This window comes from Bombus vancouverensis, chromosome 10 (genome assembly GCF_051014615.1).
Source record: "Bombus vancouverensis nearcticus chromosome 10, iyBomVanc1_principal, whole genome shotgun sequence".
In the NCBI taxonomy this organism is placed as follows: domain Eukaryota; kingdom Metazoa; phylum Arthropoda; class Insecta; order Hymenoptera; family Apidae; genus Bombus; species Bombus vancouverensis.
The window spans coordinates 14335986-14362982 of NC_134920.1; the positions used below are offsets into that span (position 1 = coordinate 14335986).

At 37.6% G+C, this 26997-nt stretch overlaps 1 protein-coding gene across 1 annotated transcript in view; it reads left to right on the forward strand.

The window, feature by feature from the left end:
* LOC117165263 (lachesin) overlaps positions 1–26997 on the forward strand; it is a 254566-nt gene that overhangs the window by 196617 nt on the left and 30952 nt on the right. Inside the window, exon 3 of the mRNA XM_076622194.1 lies at positions 4716–4923. Coding sequence (XP_076478309.1) covers positions 4716–4923 — 208 coding nt within the window. The remainder of the gene's footprint in view (positions 1–4715; positions 4924–26997) is intronic.

Below are 26997 nucleotides of genomic sequence, written 5' to 3' on the forward strand. Positions count from 1 at the left end.
TCACGGAAGCGCAAGTTGACGGAAAGTATACAGAGATCCAGGACAGGTGGAACTAGTCCAGGACTCTCGGATGCAGATATCAAACCTCTCCGCCTGTAAATCTGCCAGAGACCGGTGTGAAACGGTGGGTGGCTGGATTAGAAGGTAGAGGTCGAGGACTGGTCGACCACCTAGTCGGAAGCGCGGCATGAACTATTGCATTTGATATCCAGGCCGATGAATGGAAACGGTGAAGCCATATCCACGCTTGGCGCCATCTCTGGCCACGATGTACGCGAATGTAGGTATAATACCCCTGCATGCTTCCGCCAAGTATGATAACCAAGTATTTACGGCTTCTCTTGCGAATTTCTGTAATTTACGGAGACAACCGTCCTCCACCGTCCTCCATCGTCTACAACTATGCGTCATTGTTATTTTTAATGCTCGCCACTTGCTGCAGCCTCTTTCCGACGCGGGCTTCGCCCCTGCAAATAACGCACACACTGTTGAAGTCGAGCGACGAGAAACCGAATGTTTGTTTCGCTAGTTTAATAGCTCTTCGTCCAGGTATGCTATCGCGCAAAACAGATTTTCGCCATATGCGCGACAACTATCGGATATCTTGAACCTTTAATGCTTGTTACTATAAAAATTTTACGTATATATCGAGAATGACAGGTTTGACGAATAGCGAATCAACGACAAATTCACTCTCGAAATGAAACGACACTTCGAATACATCGATATTTCAATTTTACATCGACGAGTCAAGAAACGAATTAAGCGAATGACACGTGTTATTACAAGCGTTATCAAGTAAATGTACATAAATCGAACGAAATAGGAGCCCTGTATCGAAGCGTTAAATATTTCATGTAGAAGCACAAAATGTCGACACAACGGGTGGAGATGTATTATTTAAGATACAGCAGAGAGGGTGGCATATATATGTAACGCTTTTAAGAAAAAATTGGCATTAACGTTTGCGTAAGAAACGATTTGCATCGTTCGGTGATCCTTATATTCGGTTTATCTTTGAAGATACGTAACAATTTTTTAAGGTTTTAAATAGGTTTTATTTCCAATAGGTTTAATAAAAAGTAATTCTTAAACGATAATTTCGTAAATGAATATTTCAAGTACTTCACGTAGAATCATAATAAACGAACATACCGAGCAAAAGCATCAGAGATACGATAGAATTCCATTTATCTAATCTCTATTTATTAGGAAATTCTAATTAATGCTTGATTAACTGCGCTTCTGCCAATTGAATCTACTTATCTGAACGCAAACTCCTATTATACGAACGAGAAATTCTAGTCGGCACGAAGAATTAGCGAACTATTATATAAACTTCGGTTATAGAAATAAAATTTGCTCTTCGACGGATATAAACAAATGAAATGAAAAATTAAAATCGATTTGCTTTGTTCGCCTTGTTTGCTTCGTTCGATCGATGAAACTTTCAACACGTATTTAAAGATATTCGGGATAAAGTATTCGCGCAATATTCGACACGAAATAGTCTCTTTGAACGTTTAGTATCATTCGTCACGTTTAAGATTACCGTTGCGAATCTCACACATTTATCCAATGCTAAAAGGAAATGTTTCATTTATTAAAAATCTTATTATTATTAGACGTTATCAGCGATTTATTCGAAGCTAACTTGAAACTATCGATTCTTTTTAATAAAGTTACTTGCGTTCCGACATGAATATCACCCACTTTTTATTAATTCGTTGTGTAATTAGATGTCGTTTCAGGATAAATGTTATCAATAAGCGTAACCTGTTTCATATATCCATATAATTAAAAATTTTTTAAAGTCAAGATATTTATTCGCTAAATCCTAATAAATGGAAAATTTATTAAATGGATCGCAAAATTTTTTATGGCTTTTTGTAATAATTCACACGATAAAAATTAATTTCGCATGAAAATTATTTAGCAATTAACGTACAATAAACGATGAGAACGTTCGATTAACAATGATCGTGTTGAACGATTTTGTTAAGTACTAGCAGAAATGATAATTGAACGATACTGTGTCCACTGAATGAAACAGATGGAACAGAACGTTTCAGTTAAAGACCAATAGTGTCTGCAGACTCTTTGTCGATACACGAGGGCTAATACTGTTTTATCGAAGAACGATACCTTTCTTTATTGACCATTTACGGATGTTCCATTCAATTGCTGCAATTAATGTCCGACTAAGAGCAATAATTGTCCAGATAATGAATTCAGCATTCCATTATTCAGCAGAAATTTAAAATAAATAATTCCCTTTCGATGCAGTCGAATATACAGCGTTTCTCACAACTGGGCCAAACCATAGCTTCAAAATGATAGATGGTGGAAAATTTTATGAGGCAAAATTGAGCGGTTTCGAGTAGTGCATCGTACGGTATCATGGTATTATGCGGTTGCTATGGCAGTGGAAACGTTTAAAGGTGACCTCTATTTTTCTTCTTTCTTTAAATTAAGCTGTGTACGAGATGTACGCGAAGAGATATACATGCAGCTTAATTTAAAAACGATCTATGTTTATATACTAATGTTTGTATACTAATATCGATCGATGCGTTTCTTTTTTTTTTTCATAAAAAAAACTATTAAAGCGAGTACTTGATCACCGAGGTTCGAAAATTTGCTAAATTCGGATCTATTTGGTTTATAGTATGTATAACAGAATCGTCCGCCGATCGTCTGAATCTATAGATCACGGAACAGGAACAAATACGGTACGTCTCTCGTTGACTGTTTCGTTAGGCAACTTTCCGCTCGTGCGTATTACGTATTTGAGTCTGAAGGTAATTCATTTAAAAAGTATTCTGATTTCGATCGTTGTAAACCTTACAAATGCAAGGCAAGGAACATATACGCTGCAGATTACCGTTTAACGTCTTTCTTTATATTCTACGTATTTTCATAGGCATTTGCTACAAAATATATCGAAACGATATGTAAAATTCCCAATAAACGTGTAGTGCGAAGTTTTAGCCAAAAAATAGTTTACGTGCGACGTTATCGTTTATTTCGATTCTTTGTTTATCTGTCGATCAACGATAATTATATTTACTTAACAGGATTTGTAAAAATTATACTTAAATGATTGTAAGTACTCGCGTGACACGGAATATACAGTACTGGTTACTAAGCCGCTTCTAAAAAATTGTGACTATTTGATATTCGCAAAATTACCATAGAAACGGCTCATTCGCGAACAAACATTACTCCGGAGGTAAGAAAGCCGCGATATTTCCGGAGGAAAACAGAAAGAGTTGGCAAGCGTGGCAGTTGCGTGCCATAGGCAAAGTCAGAGGCACGTCGCTGTAAAAATTACAGGACCAAGAGATATCCCGCCGGATAAATGTTTACCCGACGAAACAGCAATTCCATTATCCTTCGCCTTTGAAGGCGAATGAACGCGCCGTAAACGAAAATATTGCCCGAGCCAATAGTAAGGCTCGTGTGCACATAAGCGTGGAAATAAGCGTGATCGCATGTTGGTAATCGTAGCACAAAGGGGTGAATCGAAAATACAGGTACGCGTACGGACGATTCAACCCTTCGCAGCCGGAATATAACTTCAACGGGGTGTCGGTCCCCGTTGTGAATGGTCTTCCCGTATCTTGCGCTTTTTTACAAACAGATCACATTTTCTTAACAGGTTGATTTACTGCGAGCCAACGGTTACGCTTTTGCAGCTGCATGCGCTCGCGCGTAGCCTTTTTAGCGTTTCCATTCCCCGCCCCTCTCTTCTTTTTCGCCGTTTCTTTGCCGACCAGCGCCAAAGTGCAGCCAACAAGCAGAATATTTACTTTTCTTTGGTGCTGCAATTTTTTTCGCCTGACTAGACCGCGAGTCTACCGGAAGCTCCTTCGACCGAAAACGTATCCAGGGACACGTTCTAGAATCACGTTCTTCTCAAATTACCGCTAATGAAATCGATATATTAGCGACGGAAAAGATATAACATAGGATTCTCGACGTATTAGATTCGATTATTAGATTAGATTTGAAGTAACTGTGACGTTATCTATGGATCTATAGTTTATAGATATAACGGTGTTGGTAAAAAATACAATGGAATTTTTAATGTATCGTATCGATGTTTATCTAAATTTATATTTTTTTTAAATACACCTAGAGGAACGGAACCTAAATAGAGATTTATTTCGCTCTCGAAACATTATTATATAATCGAATCTCGAACTTTGTTATCGAAATTCTGTACATTTTGCGCGTACACTTTTGTGCAATTAAATACTCCATCAATTACAAACATTCGCAGTTTAGCGAAAAGTAATTACGTAAAAATGTCAAAATTTAATTGAAATGTCTCGTTTAATTTATCAATTTTTGTTGGAGATCGGAATTAAATACCTGGTTACATTTATCGTATCGCGTGGCATTTCACAAAATTAGATAGTTATATTTATTGTTTTTCGTGTTATATTTTCGTGCATCGTTGTTACTTGAAATTTCGCATGGACGCGCAAATATCCGAAATACCTTTTTACGTCACAAGCGTTTCAACATTTTCGTAGCATTGTGTGGTTAAAGAACTATATACCTGCGTATCTATATTTTTATTGCGAACAAAGTTGGGTAATATGGCGTAAAACACATCTGTTATACAGCTTGTTTGCGATGTTAAATTGAAAATTAGAAATACGATTATCCTGTTGGATACTGTAGCGAAAACTTTCAATTTGTTACAGGTAGCATGGTTGCGGGTAGATACCCAAACGATATTAACGATAGCTAGTCACGTTATCACGAAAAACCATCGAATAGCCGTTTCTCACAGCGATCATCGCACGTGGTTTCTCCACATACGAGAGGTAAAAGAATCTGACAGGGGATGGTACATGTGTCAGATTAATACGGATCCAATGAAAAGTCAAACTGGTTACCTGCAAGTGGTCGGTAAGTAACACACGATCCTTTAATTTTTTCCACTTTTATCAATTTCTATTAAAACACAAAGAGTATATTCCTTTCTCTGGTTTTCGCTAATAATTCTTTTCTCACCGTGATATCGTATTATGACAATTTGTACGAGCGACACGACGCTAGATCAATTTCATCGTGACAAATTGCTTTCATTTCCGTTATCGATTTATTCGCTATCATTACTACGGAAAGAATACAAAACAATATTATACCCAAATAAATCTTTATCCGAGAAATATTTATCACACAGCGAACTTTGTTTCAAAAATTTACTCGTACTTGTATCGCTTTTATTTATTTATTTATTTATTTTTTTTTTTTATATCAAAAAGCGTAATATTTTTAAAGTAAAACAGTGAAATCCGAGAGTGAAATTGCAAGCAGTGAAAGGTTAAAATGAAAGAATAAAATTCTCAACAGTGACTTTTTTCATAGAAAAACCAAACCGTAGTGAATAGTATAGAATCGATTGTATCACAGAGTGACAAAACAAATAACTAATATTATACGTAATGATTCAAGGTAGCTGGTACACTTGATATACAGCAAGTTGAGATTTAGCGGGAAAATGAACGATCGTCTATTCGTTCTCGTCGATCGTCTTCTACACGCGTATGAATTTCTATCGAAAGGAGAGTGTATCACGCACTTATCAGTCGTATCCGGAACAGCTATTACAACGATTATGTCACGCGAACGTTACACAGCGATATACGGATGTAATTCGCAATATCTTAATCAAGTCTGACAAGCCGTGAGAATCTCGTTCTGTAGAGCAAACCCTATTCCCATCTCTTTACAGGAGTGATTTGTCGCTCGTGTACGATGAATCAGTTACGCTTCATTAATACATATTCATACGTAATTGACTAGTCGAATGACGTTCGAACGTTTTATTATAATCTTTTTTAGTAAACGATCTTTTAACCCGTTGCTGAACACCACTTTTTCACCTATTTCTTAACATATTGAAAATTTAATTTGGACACGACAAAATAGTTCCACGTTAAACGTTTAAATTATACGATAAAATTCGAAACCACTGTTTAACGATTGTAACTTAGAAGCTCTATTTCTGATAAATACTCGCTGCAAGAATTTCTAATAAGGAACAAATTTAATTTAACGCTAGAGAAGCCGAAGAACGTTGCGCGTTTACGAATCCAATAAAATTGACAAATTCGACACATATAGGATATATCTACGTACCTATGTATATCGTAATGTACGAATCCCGTGTGGCTAAAATTAAACGAGCATCGCCTTGATGCCGTATCGCACTAATCGTGCATCGTCGACAAACATCGGGCTTCGGCGGTTTAAACGGACGTAAAGCCACGTAAAAGACCTTTCGTTTCTCTACTTAATTTGCAAGGCATTAGCCTTATTATTATGGAGCGATATAGTGGCGAGTTTGCGAGAAATATGTAACTCTCTATAATATAAAAGGTTGCACGCGAGCAATCTTTACAGCCCTTCTCGGAAATGAAACCTCGTATACGCCCTTTCGCCAATACGCGCGCTCTCCCTTCTTCCTCCGTACGTTTCGTTCTTTTAATTCCCTCGGCCCTCGTATCGGCACCCTTGCCCCGACTCTTTCATTTTTACCCTATAAACGCAAACGATGCTCTTTCCAAAACGACCGATTCGATTAGCTAAAAAGTTTTCAAACTTCACATGGAAAAACCGGCCACGCGAAGGGTTTACATAGATAATTTATACAGAAGAACGTTGCATAGTATGAAAACTTATTTTATAGTCGCAGTCGTAAACGTGCTCCATGCTGCGTTCTCTTTACCTTTTTTGTTCGCGTCGTATATGTGGATTACGATATGCATGTTATTATAAATATAATGACTCTTCTGTACTGTAAAAGTATCGTAAAAGTACGAACAGCGCGCTCCAATATCGTAAGATAAATGCGTTTGTGGAAGGAAGAATTAGGCAACGCCGAATACGGCTAAGAATTAAATTAGATTTAAATTTTCGACTCGTTTTCCAAATATCGGTAATACGAGCGCTCTATTTTGCATATTTTCTGCCTATGTTTTTGTACATTGTGCGTATCGTGGACATTTTTGCACGTTTCAATATTTCGTAAATCCACAGATACCTGTCATCTAATAAATAGTTTCATCGTGTTCCTATACATATATGTATGTGTACCTTTTTTAACCATCAGGATCAAAGTTTGTCGAATTATAAATAAAACTTTCCTTTTAATCGCTCATTATACAAGTGTACTTAAAGTACTTGTAAAGCGTGGTACTTAACGATTTGAAGAAGATGTTTCGTAATAATACAATATATAATTAGCGAGATTTATCACACCGATCTGTACAAGATGATTTCTTTTTCTTTAGAATACGAATTTATTCGAATTCTGTGTTCGTGACACGATAGAAGAAGAAATAGTTATCGTTGAAAAGTCGTTCGGCGTATAAATTAACAAACGCGTTTTACATGTACTGCGACGATACGTAAGTTAAAAAGTTAATTCACTAATCTTCCACATATTGTTCGCAGCTCTCTAATCGTGCTTTTAAGTGGTCTAAATCTTCACGGTAACTATGTATATTGGTCACTGTGGCTAAATTATATATATTCTATCGCAATTCGCTATCATTACTAATCGTAAAAGCTTTGCTACGTTCGATTAATTGGTCTTCTCGAGAAAATATATATAGGCGCGCAATTTCTATCTGACTATTTTTAACCATCTACCGAGAGATCGTTTCGATTGTTTTCGTTTTACCATCGATTCGAGCATTTCGATTACGACCTCTCATTCGCGTAGAACTAAAAAATTATGCAGAAAATTCTGAAATTTTATATCTTCTCTCTTCGAGAATTTGTTCAAAGTTTAATTCGTTCGAAAGCAGCTTAAATAACATAGACGCTAGTTATCGCAATAGAGAACAAACTGTCTAAAATAATACAATAACGTTTCTATGTTACAACTGCTATTCGAAAAGTGAAAAGCCAGAAATTAAGTGGTTTAAGAGCATTTACGGGAAATTACAATCACGGGGGTTGGATATGTCTATGAAGTCGCAGATTATACACGAATTCGAGTACATAATGTTAAGCGTGTGCTCGTAAACAGAACTTCAACGATATCCAATAATTGGAATTTGAAAACATTTTCCGTCGAGTCATCGAGTTATCGACGTTGTTCGGAGACGTACCTTAATTAAACGCGATTCAGTTAATTCTGCTGGCATAAACACGTACCATTCTTACTATTGGCAGATCGTAAAGAATTATCGAATCATAATCGATACTTTGTTCACTTCGACCGGCTAACTTCCTCCCATTCCTAATTGAGTCGTGAGTTTTTTCATTTTTAAGTTTCCGTTGATTCTTCCGTTGAAATTGGTCATAAAAATGTAATAATTTCGATAGAAATCGATTACGTTTAATCGCGTTTGTATTATTATGTTAACGTAGGTAAGAAAGAAACGTAAGACACAATTTTAGTCGACCATTTCACGCAACGCTAAATGGTGCCATGACGCTCGTGCGCGACTGCGTTTCTAAAACACAAAACAAACATATCGAAGGATATATTTTGAGAATCCTAAGCGTAAAAGATCATGGGTAGCTCCAGGCGAACCACCGACATCGACTACAAGACCAAATCGCTATGGACGTAAGACAATGCTCTGTGTTTGGTGGGATCAAAAGGGTGTGATCTATTATGAGCTGTTAAAACCTGGCGAAACCGTTAATACCGAGCGCTACCGACGACAAATGATCGATTTGAATCAAGCTTTGCGTGAAAAACGACCAGAATATCAAAAAAGGCGACACAAAGTAATTTTGCTTCGTGATAATGCACCATCGCATACAGCAAAACCGGTCAAGGAAACGATCGAAGCGTTCAGTTGGGAAATACTTTCGCACGCGGCTTACTCACCAGACTTGGCTCCGTCCGATTACTATTTATTTGCATCGATGGGACACGCACTTTCTGACCAGCACTTCGCTTCTTACGAAAATATACGAAAATGGCTCGATGACTGGTTTGTCTCAAAAGAGCGACAGTTTTTTTGGCGTGGCATCCACCAATTGCCAGACAGGTGGGAAAAATGTATAGCTAGCGATGGGCAATACTTCGAGTAAAATATTTTTAATCATTTTTCATACAATAAACGTGTATTTTTTATACACAAATTCCGGTTTCATATTTACATACCTGGCGTACATTATGCGATGTTCGAAATACCAAAGAAAAGAAAAAAAAAACGAACGGAGGTAGTAGAGCATAGATACTTCGTTGTTCAATGAAAATATAAAGTACTTTGCGAATGACAATTGCAATTGTATACGTATATTTATTATAAAGAGAACGCTATAGTTTCTCGAATTTCAATCTTTCCAAGTAACTACTAACCGAATGTGAAAACAGACGTTCATATAAATAGAAAAGCACGGAGATCGATCATCGAAGCACATAAATTAAGATGTAATCCGACTGGAAATATTGAATATACCAAATTCTTGTATTTAAAACGTGCAAACATCTAAATTCGTAGCGTTAAACAAAACGATTTAAAAATGCTCGACCAACATCAAACTGCAAATCAATCCCGTTAAAGTGGAAACCGATTTTCTGTTTCACTAATGTAAATGACTCACTTCTGTCTATCCCGTGTAACGAGTTTCAGCGAAACGTTACGAATGTGGTTTTAAGTATACTCAGGAAGCATTTAAATCGAACTCTCGGTGGAAAATGGAGGCGACGAAAAGTTCCGGTTTGCATGGCTCCTTCGGATCATTCGTCTAAATTCTCCGCTCGCGCCGTTTCGGCGTTATTTATACAGATAGAAATTTCCGTTCTTAAGGTACACCGTATGTAACGAATGATGTCATAACGTTATAGCTGAACATAGAGAGAACATTTGACGTTTATCGTTTACGAAGCTCAGGGTATAACACCGTCGGATTAATAGACGACTCGATAGGTAACGAGGATCTTGGACGTATCAACGTTTGAACATTGTTTGACTAAATGGTTGTTTTCATTTTGCGGAATTCTATCCCATAAAGGGGGCTACGATGCAACGCTAATGATTTTGTTATGGCTAGAGAGCAAGATATTTAAAGCGAATAAAGTTAACGACCCGTATACGCGTAACACGATTTTTGGTCAAACATTTGCCGACAACGTTCTTATTTTTATCTTCAAACGAACGACGAGACGCGAGAGAAATTTAACCAAATTACTTGATATTTGTTTTTAGACTTACGAACGATCGCATAACCAGGGCGGATGCGATTCGATTAGGTAAACTCAATTCAGAATATTTATTTGCCACGCATCTTACGAGCCAAAAATACGAATGTTACGGAAATGAAAAATTTCGAGTGATTTGCTCCTCGACAAATACTACGACTCAACGTTTGTTAACGAAGCTCGAGAGAAATTGCGGTTGTACGTGTTTCTCGAGGAACAGGGGCCGAGGTTGGTTGCCGAACAGAAATATACATGCACGCTTATTTTCCGTTTAACGTAAAGAACTCGACGAGCTATTCGTTCTTATATCAATTTCGTTTCAAACATATGCCGATGAAAAATTCACTAAAGCAAGCGTTACGCAATTACGAAGATATATTTATTCTGAAACAAAGTTTCTATTCTCGAAAGCCTATGTGTTACAAAATCCATTATATCGCTATAATATGAGCCATTCAGGGATCATTTTGAACGATTCTATTCGTTCAAACGTATACCTTAAAATTTGCTATTGTTTGTGTCATTTCTGTGCAATAAATGGACTTGCGGAATCGAGTCGTTTGTTTCTCGACACCTCGTACTATCATAAGCGTCGATTGGCTTTTTTTCGTGCAACGAAATTAACAAAAAGTAAAGTTAATTTATAGTCTGACTTCTGAAAGGCTCTCGCGCAAGCAATTCGATGTTGTAACATTTGCCAATAATAATCAAACTTGTAAGTTCGGAACTAAACTAACTCTGTATTAATTACTCTCAAATTACAACTAATCGAACCAACGAGCACAAAAGTTGCTGAATTCCAAAATCGACCAAACTATTACTTGGTAGACAAAGGGAACCTTGTATAAGTTGGTAATAAGGTCAGCATTCATTAGCGAATTCTAGTAAAATGCTCGAGTCGGGACAAAAAGTCGAGCAACGTGCATGATCCTTCTTACGACCACATCAGTGGCTGAAAAAGGACTCGGGATGCGTCATCGTTCGTTCCTTAAGTACCTTCGCCTCCGGCTCGACCCTTTCGTAACGGACAGTACTTCCGGTAGTCTGCAGCGGCAAGACGTAAGGTTCGTTGACCACGTTGCTTGTATACTTTACGAGCTTCCGGCTGCGTTTCCGGCGTTTCTAGCGAAATCAAATTGGTATTCTCGAGATGCGGCGGTCTCTTGCATCCTATCTACGGCAATATAATTCTACGAGTCTTCTGCTCTCTTTCTCTCTCTCTCTCTCTCTCTCTCTCACACTCTCTCTCTCTCTCTTTCTTTCTCTCCTCCTTTTAGTCGGTTCCCCCTTCGGAAATGCGAGCCATATTCGAGCTACGAAATCGTCTGCGTGCTGGCTACGACGGACCAACTACTTATAGAACTTTATCTTCCTCGTGAAATCGTCCACGTCATGTCGTGTACATCGCTTAAACTGCTTTTCGCGAAACTGTACGATTTGTATGATAAGAAATAAACTGGCGTAATCGTCGAATGCGAGATCGAACTTTTTGACGAGACTCCCTTTGGCTGTTTCCTGATTCGATGTTAGTTTCGCAGCTCGATCTTGCACGGTTCGCGTAGATTTAATTTGGTTTGTAAGGAACAGGGAGAATTAAACATCGCCTTCTCATCGTCTCATCATGGGTAATTGTGCGTAGCATCAAAAGCAAGTAATATAATTGTAATTCGAATGGCGATAAATAATTATTACTTGTTTGTTCCAACAACGTTTGGTTCGAGTCAACTACGTGTCATACAACACGGAACAAAATTTTACTTTCTCTTCTGGTTGATCGAGCGATCGTAAAGTACCACCGATTCGTCAGTGGTGGAATTTATTGATATTCAATTCATTAACCGTATAGAATATAAATTGACAAAGACGTCATCGTCGGTATCGCGAATATCTTAGTTTCTTTTATATTATCTAAAGTCGCATCGACTGTCAGGATTATTTGTAACTACTTTTTGCAACTTGTACGTCCATACTTTCATTTTTGCCGGAGGTTTTAGTCCCTTTAAGTATGCCAGTATGAATGTAAACGTTCACACGCGGAGCGAGTAAAGACGAGCTTGTAAATGGTTAAACATGTGGGAGCTACAGCTTTAGATGGGTTCCGAACCACCAGAACCACGCTGAAATAAGCACAACGTAATTGCGAATAAATCGAGTTGCAGAAATGCCGGCCGATGATCAACCGGAACTTGAACCGTGCCGTGAGCCCTTTGGCCACGAATCCGAACCCCAGTCGACCGAGTCAACGCGGCTCTCTAACATCTCCGCTATTGCAGTTTATTTAATTTTACCTCATCGTGACAAACTACAATTTCGTGAAATTATTTTTCTAATGTTTTATTCAACCGTCTTCGCTCTATTCGTTTTCATTTTTCAAATAACAGTGCTAATAATCGAAACGTTCTAATAAATTATCAAGTTTCTTGTTTAGTAGGTCAGAAAGAACAGTAGCGTGCACGTAAACGCGCACCGAACCGTAAATTATCGAGAATTTAATCATCGTTCTGAATTTTCGAAATCTAAGTTTTCATATTCTTTCGTACAAGTATGTATAATATCGTTCGATGATCGTAGTAATAATCATCGCATACTGGTCAAAGAAATTTCTTTCAAAAGTATTTCCAGTTACCCAGTAACCCCACAGTGGGGTTCGCTTTCGCTCTCGCTTTCGTATCGGCGAGACAACGACATTAATGCAACGACGAAACTTCTTTATTTGAAATCTTGCGTGAACAAAGATTCCAATAACGCATCGATGCGATTTTCCTGATCAAAACGAGACCAAAGACGACATTGCTATTGTGCTGTTGACAATAATCAGATGCAACTACGAACGAACCCATCGTATACATCGTATACAGGGTGGGTCACGTAATTGCAGCCACTTTGGTTATCGCGCAAACAATGATTTAACGAGATATATTTCGAATAAAATTTGGATCGTTCCGAGGGAGAACATAATTTGACGTGATTAGCTTTTTTATCAGAGGAATAGACGACATACGAAGACGAACTTTGTTCTTTTTAACGAAACGATATATATTTTTTTACATATGTGGATTCTTCGGAACGTTCCACGTCGAAAGATGTTGAGGTAAAATGTTATAAAAAATGGACAATTCGTGAGATATTTTTAATTAAAGCTAGGGACACTTCGTGTAAAAGTCTGAAATGTCTAACTTAAACAAATCTGACTCGAAGACATTTAAATTATACTTGAAATTCTTCTATTCGAATAATGTTCGCGCAATCAATAATTATTGTAACTAGTCGCGATATAATTTGACAGGTACCGATAAATGTTCCTAACTCATTTAATGCGTTGTTAACACCTACACACGTATATCGCGTATGGTATATGCGAGTTGGTTGCTTTCCAAGCGGTAATTTTCCAACCGCAACTTTCACGGTATAAGTATAGTAACCCGTAAATCGATCAAGTCGTTATGTAAATATTATACTAGATGCGAACACGTTGTAATCAATTTCACGCAATTATCGATACTCATAAAGTTTTATATTTTATATATATTATAGCTGTTTTCGAGGGAAATTATCGCGTCTATTTGTACTTTTCTGATAGTCGAATAAGATTTACTTCAATTTTCGATCGTTCAAATACTTAATTATTGCTTGTGTTTTATATGAAAATTGCTTGGTAAGATATACTTTTAACGATACAAAAGGAAAAACACGTAACCGTAAAATCGAGTAGAATCGCGTAAAATTAACGATAAATAACTAAGTAACGAAAACACAGACTGACGAATGTCAGGGTAAATGTGCAGGGTATAGTCTGCCACTGATTCTCTTTCAACACATAGCATGGTAGACAATGAAAGTTAAACTCGTATCATTTGAACGAGAAGTTATAGAAATCAAAGTTGTAGAGAGTCGATAAACTATTATAAGAACGCTAAAATTTTATGACACGTTTGTACGTTGATGGATTTTACCGATGCTAAAATTACCGCTGGACTTTATCGATGCCAAGATTTAAAAAAAGTTCGTCAAACGGAGATAATCATTTTGCCCTTCGGGCGGCTCATATTTTTATTTTTGCTTTCATTTACGATATTACCATATACGATTATGCTCTACGGAGGAAAAACATGGCAAGTCGCATTTTCTATTTATTACAGCGAAGTAGCTTTAACATTGATATTACAAAATTGTCTTTATATATGATTTTCGAGATAAACACGTGCTTCTTTTATTCCCTCCGAGACTTTTAAAATATGTTACATCGTAATATTAGAATATCCAAGATATTAAAATATCGCTCGATTATTATACATTTGGCTTCCATATCGCTTTAATGCTTCGTCAATTTATCAATTGGTTTTAAACATCTTTGAACCTAATAGGTTGTTTTCTCTTCCAATCTATATGCCATATTGAAATTGTCTTGTTTAATCGTAAGGTGACATTGAAATGAAGAAAATGGAGAAAAGTATTTTCTCGTTCGTGTTTTTCTCTTGGAATCTTCGTTTATGACGGAACGATTCGATCGTAGGTTCTGATAATAACGTGTTATTTGCCATAACGTATTATGCCAATGGAGAAACAAACTACTTCTTCCAGCGCTTTTCGCCATCTAGATAATTCGCTGTACTGTGCGTGTATAGACGCGCGTGTAGACGCGCAAAGATTCAACGATGTATTGCTGCTCGACTGCGCTCACGAACAGATTATAATGCTAGCAGGTAGTGCTTTCATTGGTTTCATCGTTAAAGAAACTTGGCTTTGAGTTTCGAACCGGGTGCCTTGTTCTCCGCTCACCTCCACTTACCTTGTGACTCTCACCGGTTTATCAGTAAAATTTGTAGATTCGTGTTCAAGCACTTGTTTCCAATTCGCGTGCGGATTCCTTTAAAATAATACGCTAAACCATCGAGTCGCCAACTTTACTCATTAAAATATTTGTTGGAAAATTAACACTTTCAGGCGGACGCATCGGTAACATAGTTAATTACGCTTCTGCCACTTGCCACGCAACTTTGCACAATCGTTAACTATTATCGTTATCTCTTGACTAAGGATGTTTATACAATTTCATATTTGCACGACTATAGTCGAAGAAATGGGATCTAAATATTTCAGATTTGTTTCAGTTATTAAATGTTGTAACTTTAATTTGTATACTTTAGATATCTTTGAGCAAAGAGATAAAAAAAATCTTGCCAAGAGAACCACTAATTTTCTAGAACATACAAACGATTCGGCGTTTCGATCTGCCTTTGATCTTTCTGCGGAGAAAATAATTTTCGTGCATTTTACTCTCGTGCGAAGGGGAATAAGGGTTCAGATTCGAGACACTTCGTATTTCGTAGTATTCGTTCAATTTAATTGACAACGACGCACGATCCTCCGTTGTACCTAAACATCTTTCATAATCGTACAGTCCACGAAAAGTAGTTTTTTATATATAACTTGATGCGTGGAATTGCAATATCGTATAAATAATTACTATAACGCGTATTAACAATTACTTTAACAGTTAGCACAGATATAACAAATACGTATTTCGCGATATTATAATTTTATTTTCTAGTGCTCTGGCACAATTCATAGCGCGATCTGGCAACGTAAAATTGATAAAAATAGTTTGATAAGATATACGGGAAACGTTTCGCTAGAAAGTCGCGTCATACGTCGCGTATTAAGAATTTCTTGAAAGCTGTAATTGGTCGCAAGATCGTTTGAAAATATTTTGCGCGAAATTGTTGGCGAAGAAATTTCGTATAAAGCAAGGTGAACAGGGTAAACTTATTTTGTATACGATTAAAGGACCGTCCTAGTTTCCATATGCATATGTATTTTCACCGAGACGCTTGACTTTCTCTCGAAACAAATTGCGCATTAAAATTTCTTTCACGTGAAACGTCTCGTGGAATTTTACACACGAGAGTTCAAATGATCTTAAGTTAGCGGAATTTCTTACCCCCTGTAACCTATTTGGTAAAGAAGTTGGCAACTTTCCGCTGTACGCTTTGCAAGTCCATTCTAGTTTCGTCAGTATCTTTATCCACGAATATAAAGTGTGCAAAAGCGAGACTGTCGAACTGATTTTATTGCAAGTACACCATATCGTGCCATGTAAATATTACATATGCCTCTCACATACGATACAGTGAAATGAACCATTAAAATTGCACAAAGTATCCGTTCTTTGAAGTATCGGCTCGATCACCAAAGGCAAACCAGTGAATTTCTCTATAGCAAAAATATTAAATATCCATACTTCTGCATAATTTATAACAACGTTCTTTTACACACGGAACATAGAATAACGTTTATGGCATTTGCTCTCTTTTCAGACTGAGATTATTGGTTTTTCTATATTTTTACTTTTTATCGGATACATAGGAGAACGTATTTTGTAGGGTGATTCTTCGATATTAATTTCATAATGACCAGTATCAGCTATGCGTTTGTTCGATAAGATACGTTATAACGTTTGCATGATATAGCAAAAAAAGATTCATAGAAACTGTCAAATATGTATAACATCGTAAATTTCATACCTTCGTATCATATCATAGCTACGCTTGTTAATTCTATAGGATAATATTGAGAAGCAAAATTGAACGATCATCGTTGTAACCGTCGAAACCGTTGTGCAGGTGAATTATGTCGCGCGTAAAGTTACACGATTTTCAAGATTCGAACTGCCTGTACCAGAGTTTCATTGCCTACCCGAAGAACCACGAGTAAAACATCGATCGAATATAACAATACAATTATCGTTAACTATATTCCAAACCTGCAAACATCTACATACACGTATGCGCCAAGATCTACGAACGTTCAATACGCGCTCGACGAAGAACGTTACAAAAATTCGCGTTGTATGAAGCTGAATTTCCTTTCCAATTATCAAGCTAAATGTATTTTTGTTACTTGATAAATTTACGTCATAATTGCTACCTTTGTGATACGCAGTTTTGTTAATGAACATGTGTGAAAAATCCAGCGATAAAAGTTGCTTCGTGTCCTTAGCCGTGTACCTACCACGTTCAAATATATTTATTGCATATATATGGTAAACAAAGAATCTTTTGAAGTTTATTTTTGCGTTGCTTGCTCACAATCATCGTAAAGAGACCAAAAGCCTATTCGGGTGGCGAACGTACCTTACTGCTTTAAACAAGCTATTCATGTAGTTCGTACAATACAAAAATAATCGTTATTCTACGTGCCAAAGCAAAAAACTTTCCCATCGATATCCCAAAATATTCGACGATCAATGTGCAATAATTATAGTTCCTTAGTTTCCTGAGTTCTATTAGCTAGACAGTACCGTAGGAGAGCGTTTTCGTACTATGAAAAGCCGAGGGTCAAAGCGCAAAGCGCATTATTAAACGAATTATTCTATACATTGCGTTGTAGTGGGCATCGCGCTTGTCCCAATTGAAACACCCTAATTAAACCTTGTAAACAGAGGAGAAAGAGAGAGAGAGAGAGAGAGTTTGCTGGAAAGTTCTTCCTTGTTGCCCGTGGCAAACACTTCATGCCGTTGTTATTCATTACGTGGCTCGGGGAGGGTTAAGCTGCACGTTAACCACTTCTTCTCATCTTTCGAGCTGTTGATCCAACCTCTTGCCGTGGTACTTTTAGCCAGAGGAGGCAGGCTCCTCCCGCGTTGCCACTCAGTGCCATTACTTTTCCTCTAATATCGCGAAATGCGCACAATCTGGAACGCTACTCGAGCAACCAAGAAAACCATCCGATTCTCCGCCGTACGGCCAAGTAATCAGCCGTGAAGAACCCGTGGATTACCCGTTTTAAAGGTGCAAATATCACGCTTCGCCAGCGACCGTCACGCCGTAAATCCACCGTGAACCCTATCTTCGAGATTTCTTCGCGTACTCAATGGAGCCTGTGCTATCCAACGCGCTTAAACTACGCTCTTTGTGTACCTGCTTCTTTTCTCTTGAATATCCTGCTAATACATTTGCCAACACGATGTTCCCTCGTCGCTTCTAAACAGACTAATATATCGCGATAAACTTTCTTCGATCGCGGTGTTGCGTATGGATAGACAAAACTTTCATTGTCAAGTATAATTAATAGCTTCTTTATATAGAACAAAATGTACTCGCGAGCGCCGCTTCCAAGTTAAGCATTTTACGCAACAATGTAATCTGACTATTCGCCGGACGAAAGATCCTATATATTCCAACGAATCTAATTAAAATAATAGTTATGCATTTGTATCGCTTTTATACCGTATAACGCATACTGCGAAATACAAAGTTTGGAAAATTTAGCATCTATCTAACGCGTTATCTTATCTCGTTTTATTAGTTACATTGTAATTCGGAAAACACGCTATTAATCTTTGCGCGTGTATTTAACAGCAAACTTCAAATTTCATAGTCGAATCAAAATCCGCGTTTAAACGTACCTACTACGATAAGATTAAGCAAAAAGATACGCATGCCAGCATAATTTATCGATCTTTTTACGCGATATTGTTTATGGTATACCTTGAAAATAATATTTAAAATAATATACACGAATACGTGAAACGGGATAACAGTTTCTAGAAACAAGTAAAGTATTCCTGTAAACGTCTTTACTCTTCGCGTATACGAGAAGATACCCTATTTTAGAATTCCAACCATTACACAACTCAGAATTATGCGAATTAAAGATTTTATCTAGATACGGACATTACGTTCCATTTATCGTTTCGAGGAATAATTTCCAGCACTCGTTTCTAATAATCTGCACAGTTACACACGTATATCTGTTTACCCGTTATAATACAAATTAACGTTCTTAAACAAAACTATGAAAAGGAACATTAAGAATGTTCCGGTATTAACGAAGTTATAAATCTACGTTACCGTACTAGGTCAATTTTATCAAGCTGTCGAGATCTTATCGTTGTTTCGAACGTTCCTACGTAGCCTGCAGGGATATGACGCATTTAGTGATCTATACGAGAGGCAGTCAAGCTTGTGCTTTATGTACCAAGTAAGTAAACACACTCGGAACCCATGCATCCTGGCTACGTATTGCCAGCAGTCGAACAATTTCGATTGGGTCGTTGAATTGTCCTGCAGATCGTGTGTCTCAGCGAAGTGATCTATCGTTCCCTGAACTCGATGCTCGTTTTGGGTGTCGAACTTTTCGCGTTTCCTCCGCCACATCGCCGTTCCAATCGCATTTTTACCTCTCCACCGTCACCCGTCCCTTCTCCTGACTGCTTTTCCTTCCTTTGTATTCTTTTCTAACGGCCTTTTCCTCCCCCCTTCTTCTTGGCCTTCTTGGCCTTTTGGCTTCCCCACCGCCTTCTTATTTTCGTGTTTCTCCATTTTTCGTCTGCTTCCTTAGCAGATAACAAGATAGCAACGGACCGTGACGGAAAATATCTTCCGGTGGAGAAAATTGTCCAGAAGTCGTCACAGAAAACACAAGCAATGTCTGAGAGCAAAAAACGAAAGAAAGAACGAAAAAACGAATGGGAACCGAGGAGTAACTAGAGAGAGAGAGAGAGAGAGAGAGAGAGATGGCGGGGGAGGGGGAGAGATTTTCCTCGTTATCCAGCCACAACCCACAGCAACGAAATATACATACCACCAAATACGTAATAAAACGGTCTACGTTCTCCTCTTGCCTCTCTCTTCGAAAAAATGGCAGATCTCTTTGTTCTACTTGTCTGGCCAGTGCAGAAACTGCTTGAATATACAATACGCGGTAAAATGCAGCTCACGGAACAGAAAGCGCGAACGAGTTTCCAGATAAATAAACGTCATCGCTACATATTCGCAATAAGTAATAATTAATTACAAAATTGATATAACACGATGAGACGTTTCATATGTCGGAATCTAGTATGAACTTTCCTAATTATTGTACGTATTACACCATAATATTGTGTGAGAACATTCGTATTTAAGTATCCAAATATTATTTCATATCGAAATAATTAATTCTACAAAACATATAAGCTTGTAATTTATGACAAGACTTTATTCGAAGAATAAATTATCCAATTTACCGACTCGGTAATTTCGGTGATATTTCAAACGTTGCGTTTTAATTAATATTTCCATCTCCGCATTAATCGACGCAATTCTATAGCCATTGGACGATGGTCTTCATAATTTCGATGGCATGTTCCCAATTCAAAAATCAATCTCAGTATATCATGGGGTATAAGTGCGTTAGTATAAAAGTGTGCGACGATGAAATTCACGACACGGCGATGTGGGATACTTCTGATCACAGCACTGGATTACTAATAAGAGTAGACTCGTTGGTCTGTTGGGCGGGAAACTCGTGAAACCATATCGCAGTATAAGGGCGTATAAATTTTGAAAGTGCTTCGGTTTCACCCATTTTGCTCGATAGATTTGATTTATTTCACAGAGTCACTGTCTATTTCCATAAAAATTCCATGGAACTGACAGACACGAGGGAAACCAAAATAACTAAAATGACCGTACAGCTTACTCGGTTAAAACCATGGTGGATTTTTTTGTATTCGTGTCATCATGTCATCTAACGAATCAGAAACGCTTCAATCAAAAAATCAAGAATCGAAAGTTTTCCATTGCGCTTGTAACTGATTTGTTCCAGCAGTCCCTGCTCGAAGAATTCGAAAAACCTGTATATATGAAATACACGCAGACATTTAGCGTTGCAACTGAATATTTATTCTAATTTATCGGATCAAGAAAGTGGCAAACTTTTGTAATTCATAAAAGAAACCAAGTTGCGACGTTTTTATGCATATTCATCCTCTGATTTAGTTTTCTACTAAAAAGACAATAATCGAATGTGATCTACTATGCTGTATCTGCTTAAAGCGCGTACATGAACAAATTTTCAAGAGCGTTCACGTCGATTCGGGTACACGATATTGCGTTACGACCGACGGAGAACGATACATGGGAGTTAACGTTGTACGTTATTTTTCGAAATCCTACAAACATCTTTTTACAGTTTTTACATCCTCGAAGATAACAGAGCGCAAAACCATACGACCTTGTCTTTTAAACATCACTCGATTGCTCGTAATACAATATCGTGTACCTGGATCGACGTGAATATTCTTGAAAGTTTGATAAAGCGTGTACGGGTTTGCTCATCACTGTTAGAAGAGAAACGCGATGATTTAATATCATATAAATGGCACTTGTCGAATCTATCTTTCACGTCCGATCCATTTTATTCCCTTTCTGTCTAGCAAGTAACCTACCATCCATAACGATAATCCATTATCTGGGCCTTCTTTTCCTTTTCTCCGCTTTGTTTCGTCTTACTTTCGCCTTGTATCTCGTTATTGAACTGCCGGTTACGAGCAATTCACGGCTTCGTCGTGGCATCTAATTAAGCACTGGATGACGCGGTATCCCGTACTCTGTGTAACACTGACACAGTATTCCGTATTCGCCAAATACAACAACGATGATTAGGGAGCACGTACTGCAGGTGTACACGTCGAAATCGATCGAATCTTTTGACGACTCTATAAACTGATCTATTCTAGCAGGTAATAGTCGCTCAAACGAGCTTATTCGAACGCGCAAGATGTAGACGTCGCGAGTAACCTATCGGCACACTCGATAGGCCGCGAATGCAACGCAAGACACTTTGAATTATTCACGAAGTCACGGCAAGCTCGAACGTGCTAATTAACCGACAGTCCGTTGTCACGTAAGGTTTCTCCTTAACCAGCAAATTAAACGTCAAAATAGACATCGTCTATACACGTACACAAACGAGTAATCAATCGGCGATATAAGGTGTCTTCGACTAGCATTAATAAAATCCTTGGTTGGACATGTATGGCCTTCGTTAATTAAATAGATAATTAATTAGGATCGACGTTGCTTAATTAAAGCAAACGAGTTTAAACGACAAGTATTCATAGCGATTCAAATTCAAAAATTAATTTCGAAAAGGCACGACGATCGATTGTACGAGTAACCGTTGTAGAATCGAATTATGAAGTGGCAACTACTTGGTAATTCGATAATACGATTGGAAATTGCATTCGTATCGATGATTGGAAATTTGTAATATTATCTATAAACACAATGCTTCGTTTACGTTGAAATAACTCTCATTCTATATCCGTATATCGCGAAAATACCATTCATCTGCCTATGACGCTCGTGCCTGCATGATCGCGCGACAAATCAGATTAGCCTTTCGCCATTGCAGAGAATTTCTAGATCACACTTTTTGATACAAATCACAAAACGTACTACCTGGTATCGTCATTTACATTCACATTTCACATCAACATTTTTAATATCTGATCCTTTGTTAATCATTGATGACAATGGTACGTCGTTAAGAATAATCTGCTGGTACAGAGATAACATTTGTACAATAATTATTCGATCGCGTTTGTCAAACGTGGGAATCAAGCCGTTTTATCGGTCGATTTATTTTGCTAGTCATTTATTAATTAAGTATATCAGCATCGTCAGCCTATTCTCAATCGTTAATAAAGAATCGAACCCAGTCGCACGACCCAGTGTAGCCCGTAAGGATAAAAATTCATTTTCCCGTATATAATATCTTCGCTTCCACGTGTTTTTAACTCTTTATATACATATACATATGTCTTATATTTATCGAATGTATGTAACCGGACATTCGAAATACTTGAAACCCCTGTGACGAATTAATCGGGAAATCGTAATATCGAAGCTCGTCCGGCAAACGAAAGCGATTGAAATTCAGGGATACTTCGTTGCGAAGCACAAAGCGACTGTATTGTTCGTGACGTTCGTAAATGAAAGAGAGTTGTGACGAAAAAAGTAGAAGAACAAAGGGGGTCAAAGCGAGTTGTCGGTGAATAAAGCGTTTTTTATCAGCGTTAGAACAAGTGTATGACGAGCGGCGTGTATGAGTCATTATGTGCGTGCGTGCCAGCATGATACGCGCGTTAATCGCGATGAACTGCGGTGTCTGCTTTTCCGAATATAGCCTAGCCACAGAGAGACACTAGCTTACACGTGTCGGGGTAATCCGCAAACGGTACGTTCAAGCGGTCATACGTACGTTTTAATCGTTTATTTGGCATACCGGTACGCAAGCATCGAAGCTTTTGTGCGGCGAAAATAAATGGGCTACGATTTATTTATAAATCCAATTTGTTCTACGACACGTGAGAAAGGGGCTTTCTCTCTGCGGCCATAGGTTTCAATATTTTTCAACGAGCGAGTCCGCGCTGATTGGATATACGCGCGGCCCGACACGCACGCGTATCCAGACAAAATCACTGTCCCCAGTCCCAGTATTTCTCTCTGCGATGTAACGTTTAACATCGATACACCGTTGCGCTGATAATCCTTTGTGCGTTTATTTGCTCCTACGAATCGACCGTGCAAGAGATCGATTTCGAAGATGGACAAAATTTCCAAACTTGTCACCACTGAAACGATCAGTGGCCGATTTTATAATGACCCTATGAACGACGCGTGGCTTTCATCACATTTTTCTAAACGTTATCTTTTTGTTTGATAGATGCGCGATCGAAAATCGAGCAATTCGTTGTTATCGCTCGAACGTTGTTATCGAACATATAAAAAGATTCGTTAATACGTTCGGTATGACAGTGAGATTGATCGGACGATCGTTGGTATAGGTTGTACGACGCTAATGCTAATATATCGAATAATATAAAGGTTGCGACATATCGGTCGTTGTAATCGCACACTGACGTAAAAATTGGTGGTATCTTTTAGCTAAGTCAGTTACAGCAGAGCGCCGTTTATTGCAACGAAATTTGAATTAGCGGCCGATTAAAGTTCTGCCAATTGAATTCGTTTGCCTGAACGTATTATTACTTGTTATACACGTATAAACGTATAATCGTATAATCGTAGCGACAGGGGAAATCGGTGAACCACCACTATGCGAACTTACATTATACGATGGATATTCGGATCTGCTGTATGTATAATAGTTGCAACATTAGAGATCGTTTGGCTTACATCGCTCTATCAAGATAAATAACCTACTTTAGAGGCAGAGTTTCAATATGTCGCAAAATCGAATCGAGCTATTCGATAAATACAGCTACACGCGTGAAAAATTACCGGAAGATGTTAATTTTCTGCCACTCTAATCGGTATTTTCTTCCTCTTCCTGCGGGTATTCCTCCCTGCTTAAAGATACGCGAAAGAAGTAGCGCGAGTGCTCGAGATCAGGCTAAAAGAAGAATCCGTTTTGAGCGAACGTAATCGAACGTTTTCATTGTTGCTAACTAAGCGTTATACTGAAAATTAATCACACGGATCGCTTGATACTCCTTCCAAAGTAAATTCTCCATTCTTTCCGTTTGAACGAATAAAAGACGATTATCGGAGCATTTCGTACGAAAGAGGATGGCTTTTAATTCGTAATGCCTAGTTTTAAATCACAGTTTATATTAGAATATTACGATTCTTCGCTGCTCTCCAGCAATCGTATAAAACCTCCGTTATCGTATTAAACGCGTGGCTCCGATATTTCCAAATACTTATACTCCTGTCGCAAACATTGATCGCTTTTCGCCAGCTAGTGTATTTATATTATCCTTTGTTGACAGTTAATGCCGTGTTTTTCTTCTTTATCGTATATTTAATTATACATTATCATCCAACTTGTTATTTTATTTATAATTATTAACAGCTAATTACCATTAACTCTTAACATCCAGAATTATTCATAATATCGCAGAGGGTATAATTAAGCTGTTTAAAATCAAAGCTAACGTTGAGTTACACGTCATATTATACCGTCGTATCGATTCGTAGATTTAATGCAACGCAAACTGATAACGTTGCAAAGAAACGGCTTGGCGTATTGTTCTTGAAAACGCGCCATTGAATTTTTATTTTCGTTTTAACGTTTCGACAAAGAAATAACACGTAAAACGCCTCTTTGCGCGGCGTAACGAATTTAAGTTTATGAATATTCAGGCTGGATATGAAATTGCAAGTGTCGAGACAACAAAGTTCTGATTAAAAGCAGCAACGGTTTTGTTTGTGGAAGCACAATGTTCAGCGAAAAATTTTCGACGAATTTTAGAGTAATTATTCCATGATTTCGAAACACGCTGTGAAAATTCAGATTACACTACAAATGATAAATTACGGAATTACGGAAAACGGAGAAACGATTTAAAATATCGTACGATTATTTAGCACGTTGACTTTTACCTCATTTATTTATGATTTATAACACGGTTGATTAATTTGTCGAGTTCCTTTAAAAACAATTTATCTGGTTCCATAATAGATGGAAATTTCACGTTGTGCGAAATTTCTATACAAACTAGTTGTTCACGAAATATAGAAACTAACTTGCTCATGTCACTTTTATAATCTTCTTGTGGGAATATCCAGCTTGCTGGTAGCATCAAACTTGTAAGTTGCATATTTTATATGTGATAAAGTGCTTCGTTTCTGTATTCTGGCCGCAATAGAGTTTAGCTCTGCCGAGGATGTAGTTCCTTTTTCCGTGATTGCAAGTGGTTCTCGCATAGGTATACTGCCAAGTAACAGCAAACGGAAAGAAACTATTTTTCGTTTGAAAATTCAAAACTGCATGGTAATTTGTTAATTTTAATATTACGACGAATATTATCCACGTCATACTGCGTTCAAACTATCAAAGAACCTTTCTTACTATGACAGAAATACAAAATTCGACCACCTTTGCCATCGCTTGCAATTACAAATTTGTTCTACGTTTATAAAAAAAAAAAGACGATTACACGTAGTTTTCGACAGAACGAATTTTTACCGACGATGTTTAGAAATATCTTTTCAAATTAACTTAAGAGTCACGTTTTCTCTTGTATCGAGATTTAGATCCAACCGTGATAATGTTTTATCCAAATGTTATATTTGCTCATAAATAAAAATCGAACACGTCGCTCTTTACGTAACGAAGCTTTATTTACGGCCGAAGCGTTCCTTCCACATGACGGTTATTTATGTTACTGTGTTCATAATCTACGACTAAATGGCTCTCTTCTATACGTCTCATGTCGTCTCATTCGTATCTCGAGACACTCGTGTTTTACTTAAATTTATATTTTATTATTTTATTATTTTATTATATATACATATTGTAATTGGGTAGAGAATCAAACGTACATAAGATGTATCTATCTCAATAAGAGACGCGAAAGAGAACGAAACTAAAAGCTAACATTTTACAAGTATCGTTTTAACAATTACCGGAGAGTCTTTGGTCCGAATTCCTAGTCTCAGTCGGCACCTCTGCGACTCCGTCGATATTCGTAGTTGTATCGTGTTTATTTCAGCGCGGTTTCTACTGGTTTCCAGCGATTCGGAATCCACCCAAAACTGTAAGTCTCGCGTGTCTGCAATTAATAACCTTGCAGTTGATGCGACTTCGAATAACGATAACAACAACAACAACGGCAACAACAGTGAGGTACATAAAATTTACGGTTAACGATTTAATCAAATGGAAGACAGGAGTTTTTTTCCATATTAGGTATTTTAAAACGAGAAGAGACGAGGAGAAACGAAACACGCTGAATATGCGGTAGAAAAAGATTGTGTACATATATTTTTAGCCAAACATAACCAATTACGTAATTACGAAAAGGAATATCACATGCGAACGATACCATCCGGTAAAAGCTACCAAACTTTTATCGGTGAGTAATAACTTGTCACATTTTCTGTTATCGCGTGCAATTAAGCTAATCAGTCGTATGTACACCAACCGTCCAATTTTGATAATGGAAACAAACGGCTGTTCTATAAAAAGCTATTACTTTTTTCTTGCGTTGTCGCTAGCTTCCTCGTGCAGATAGA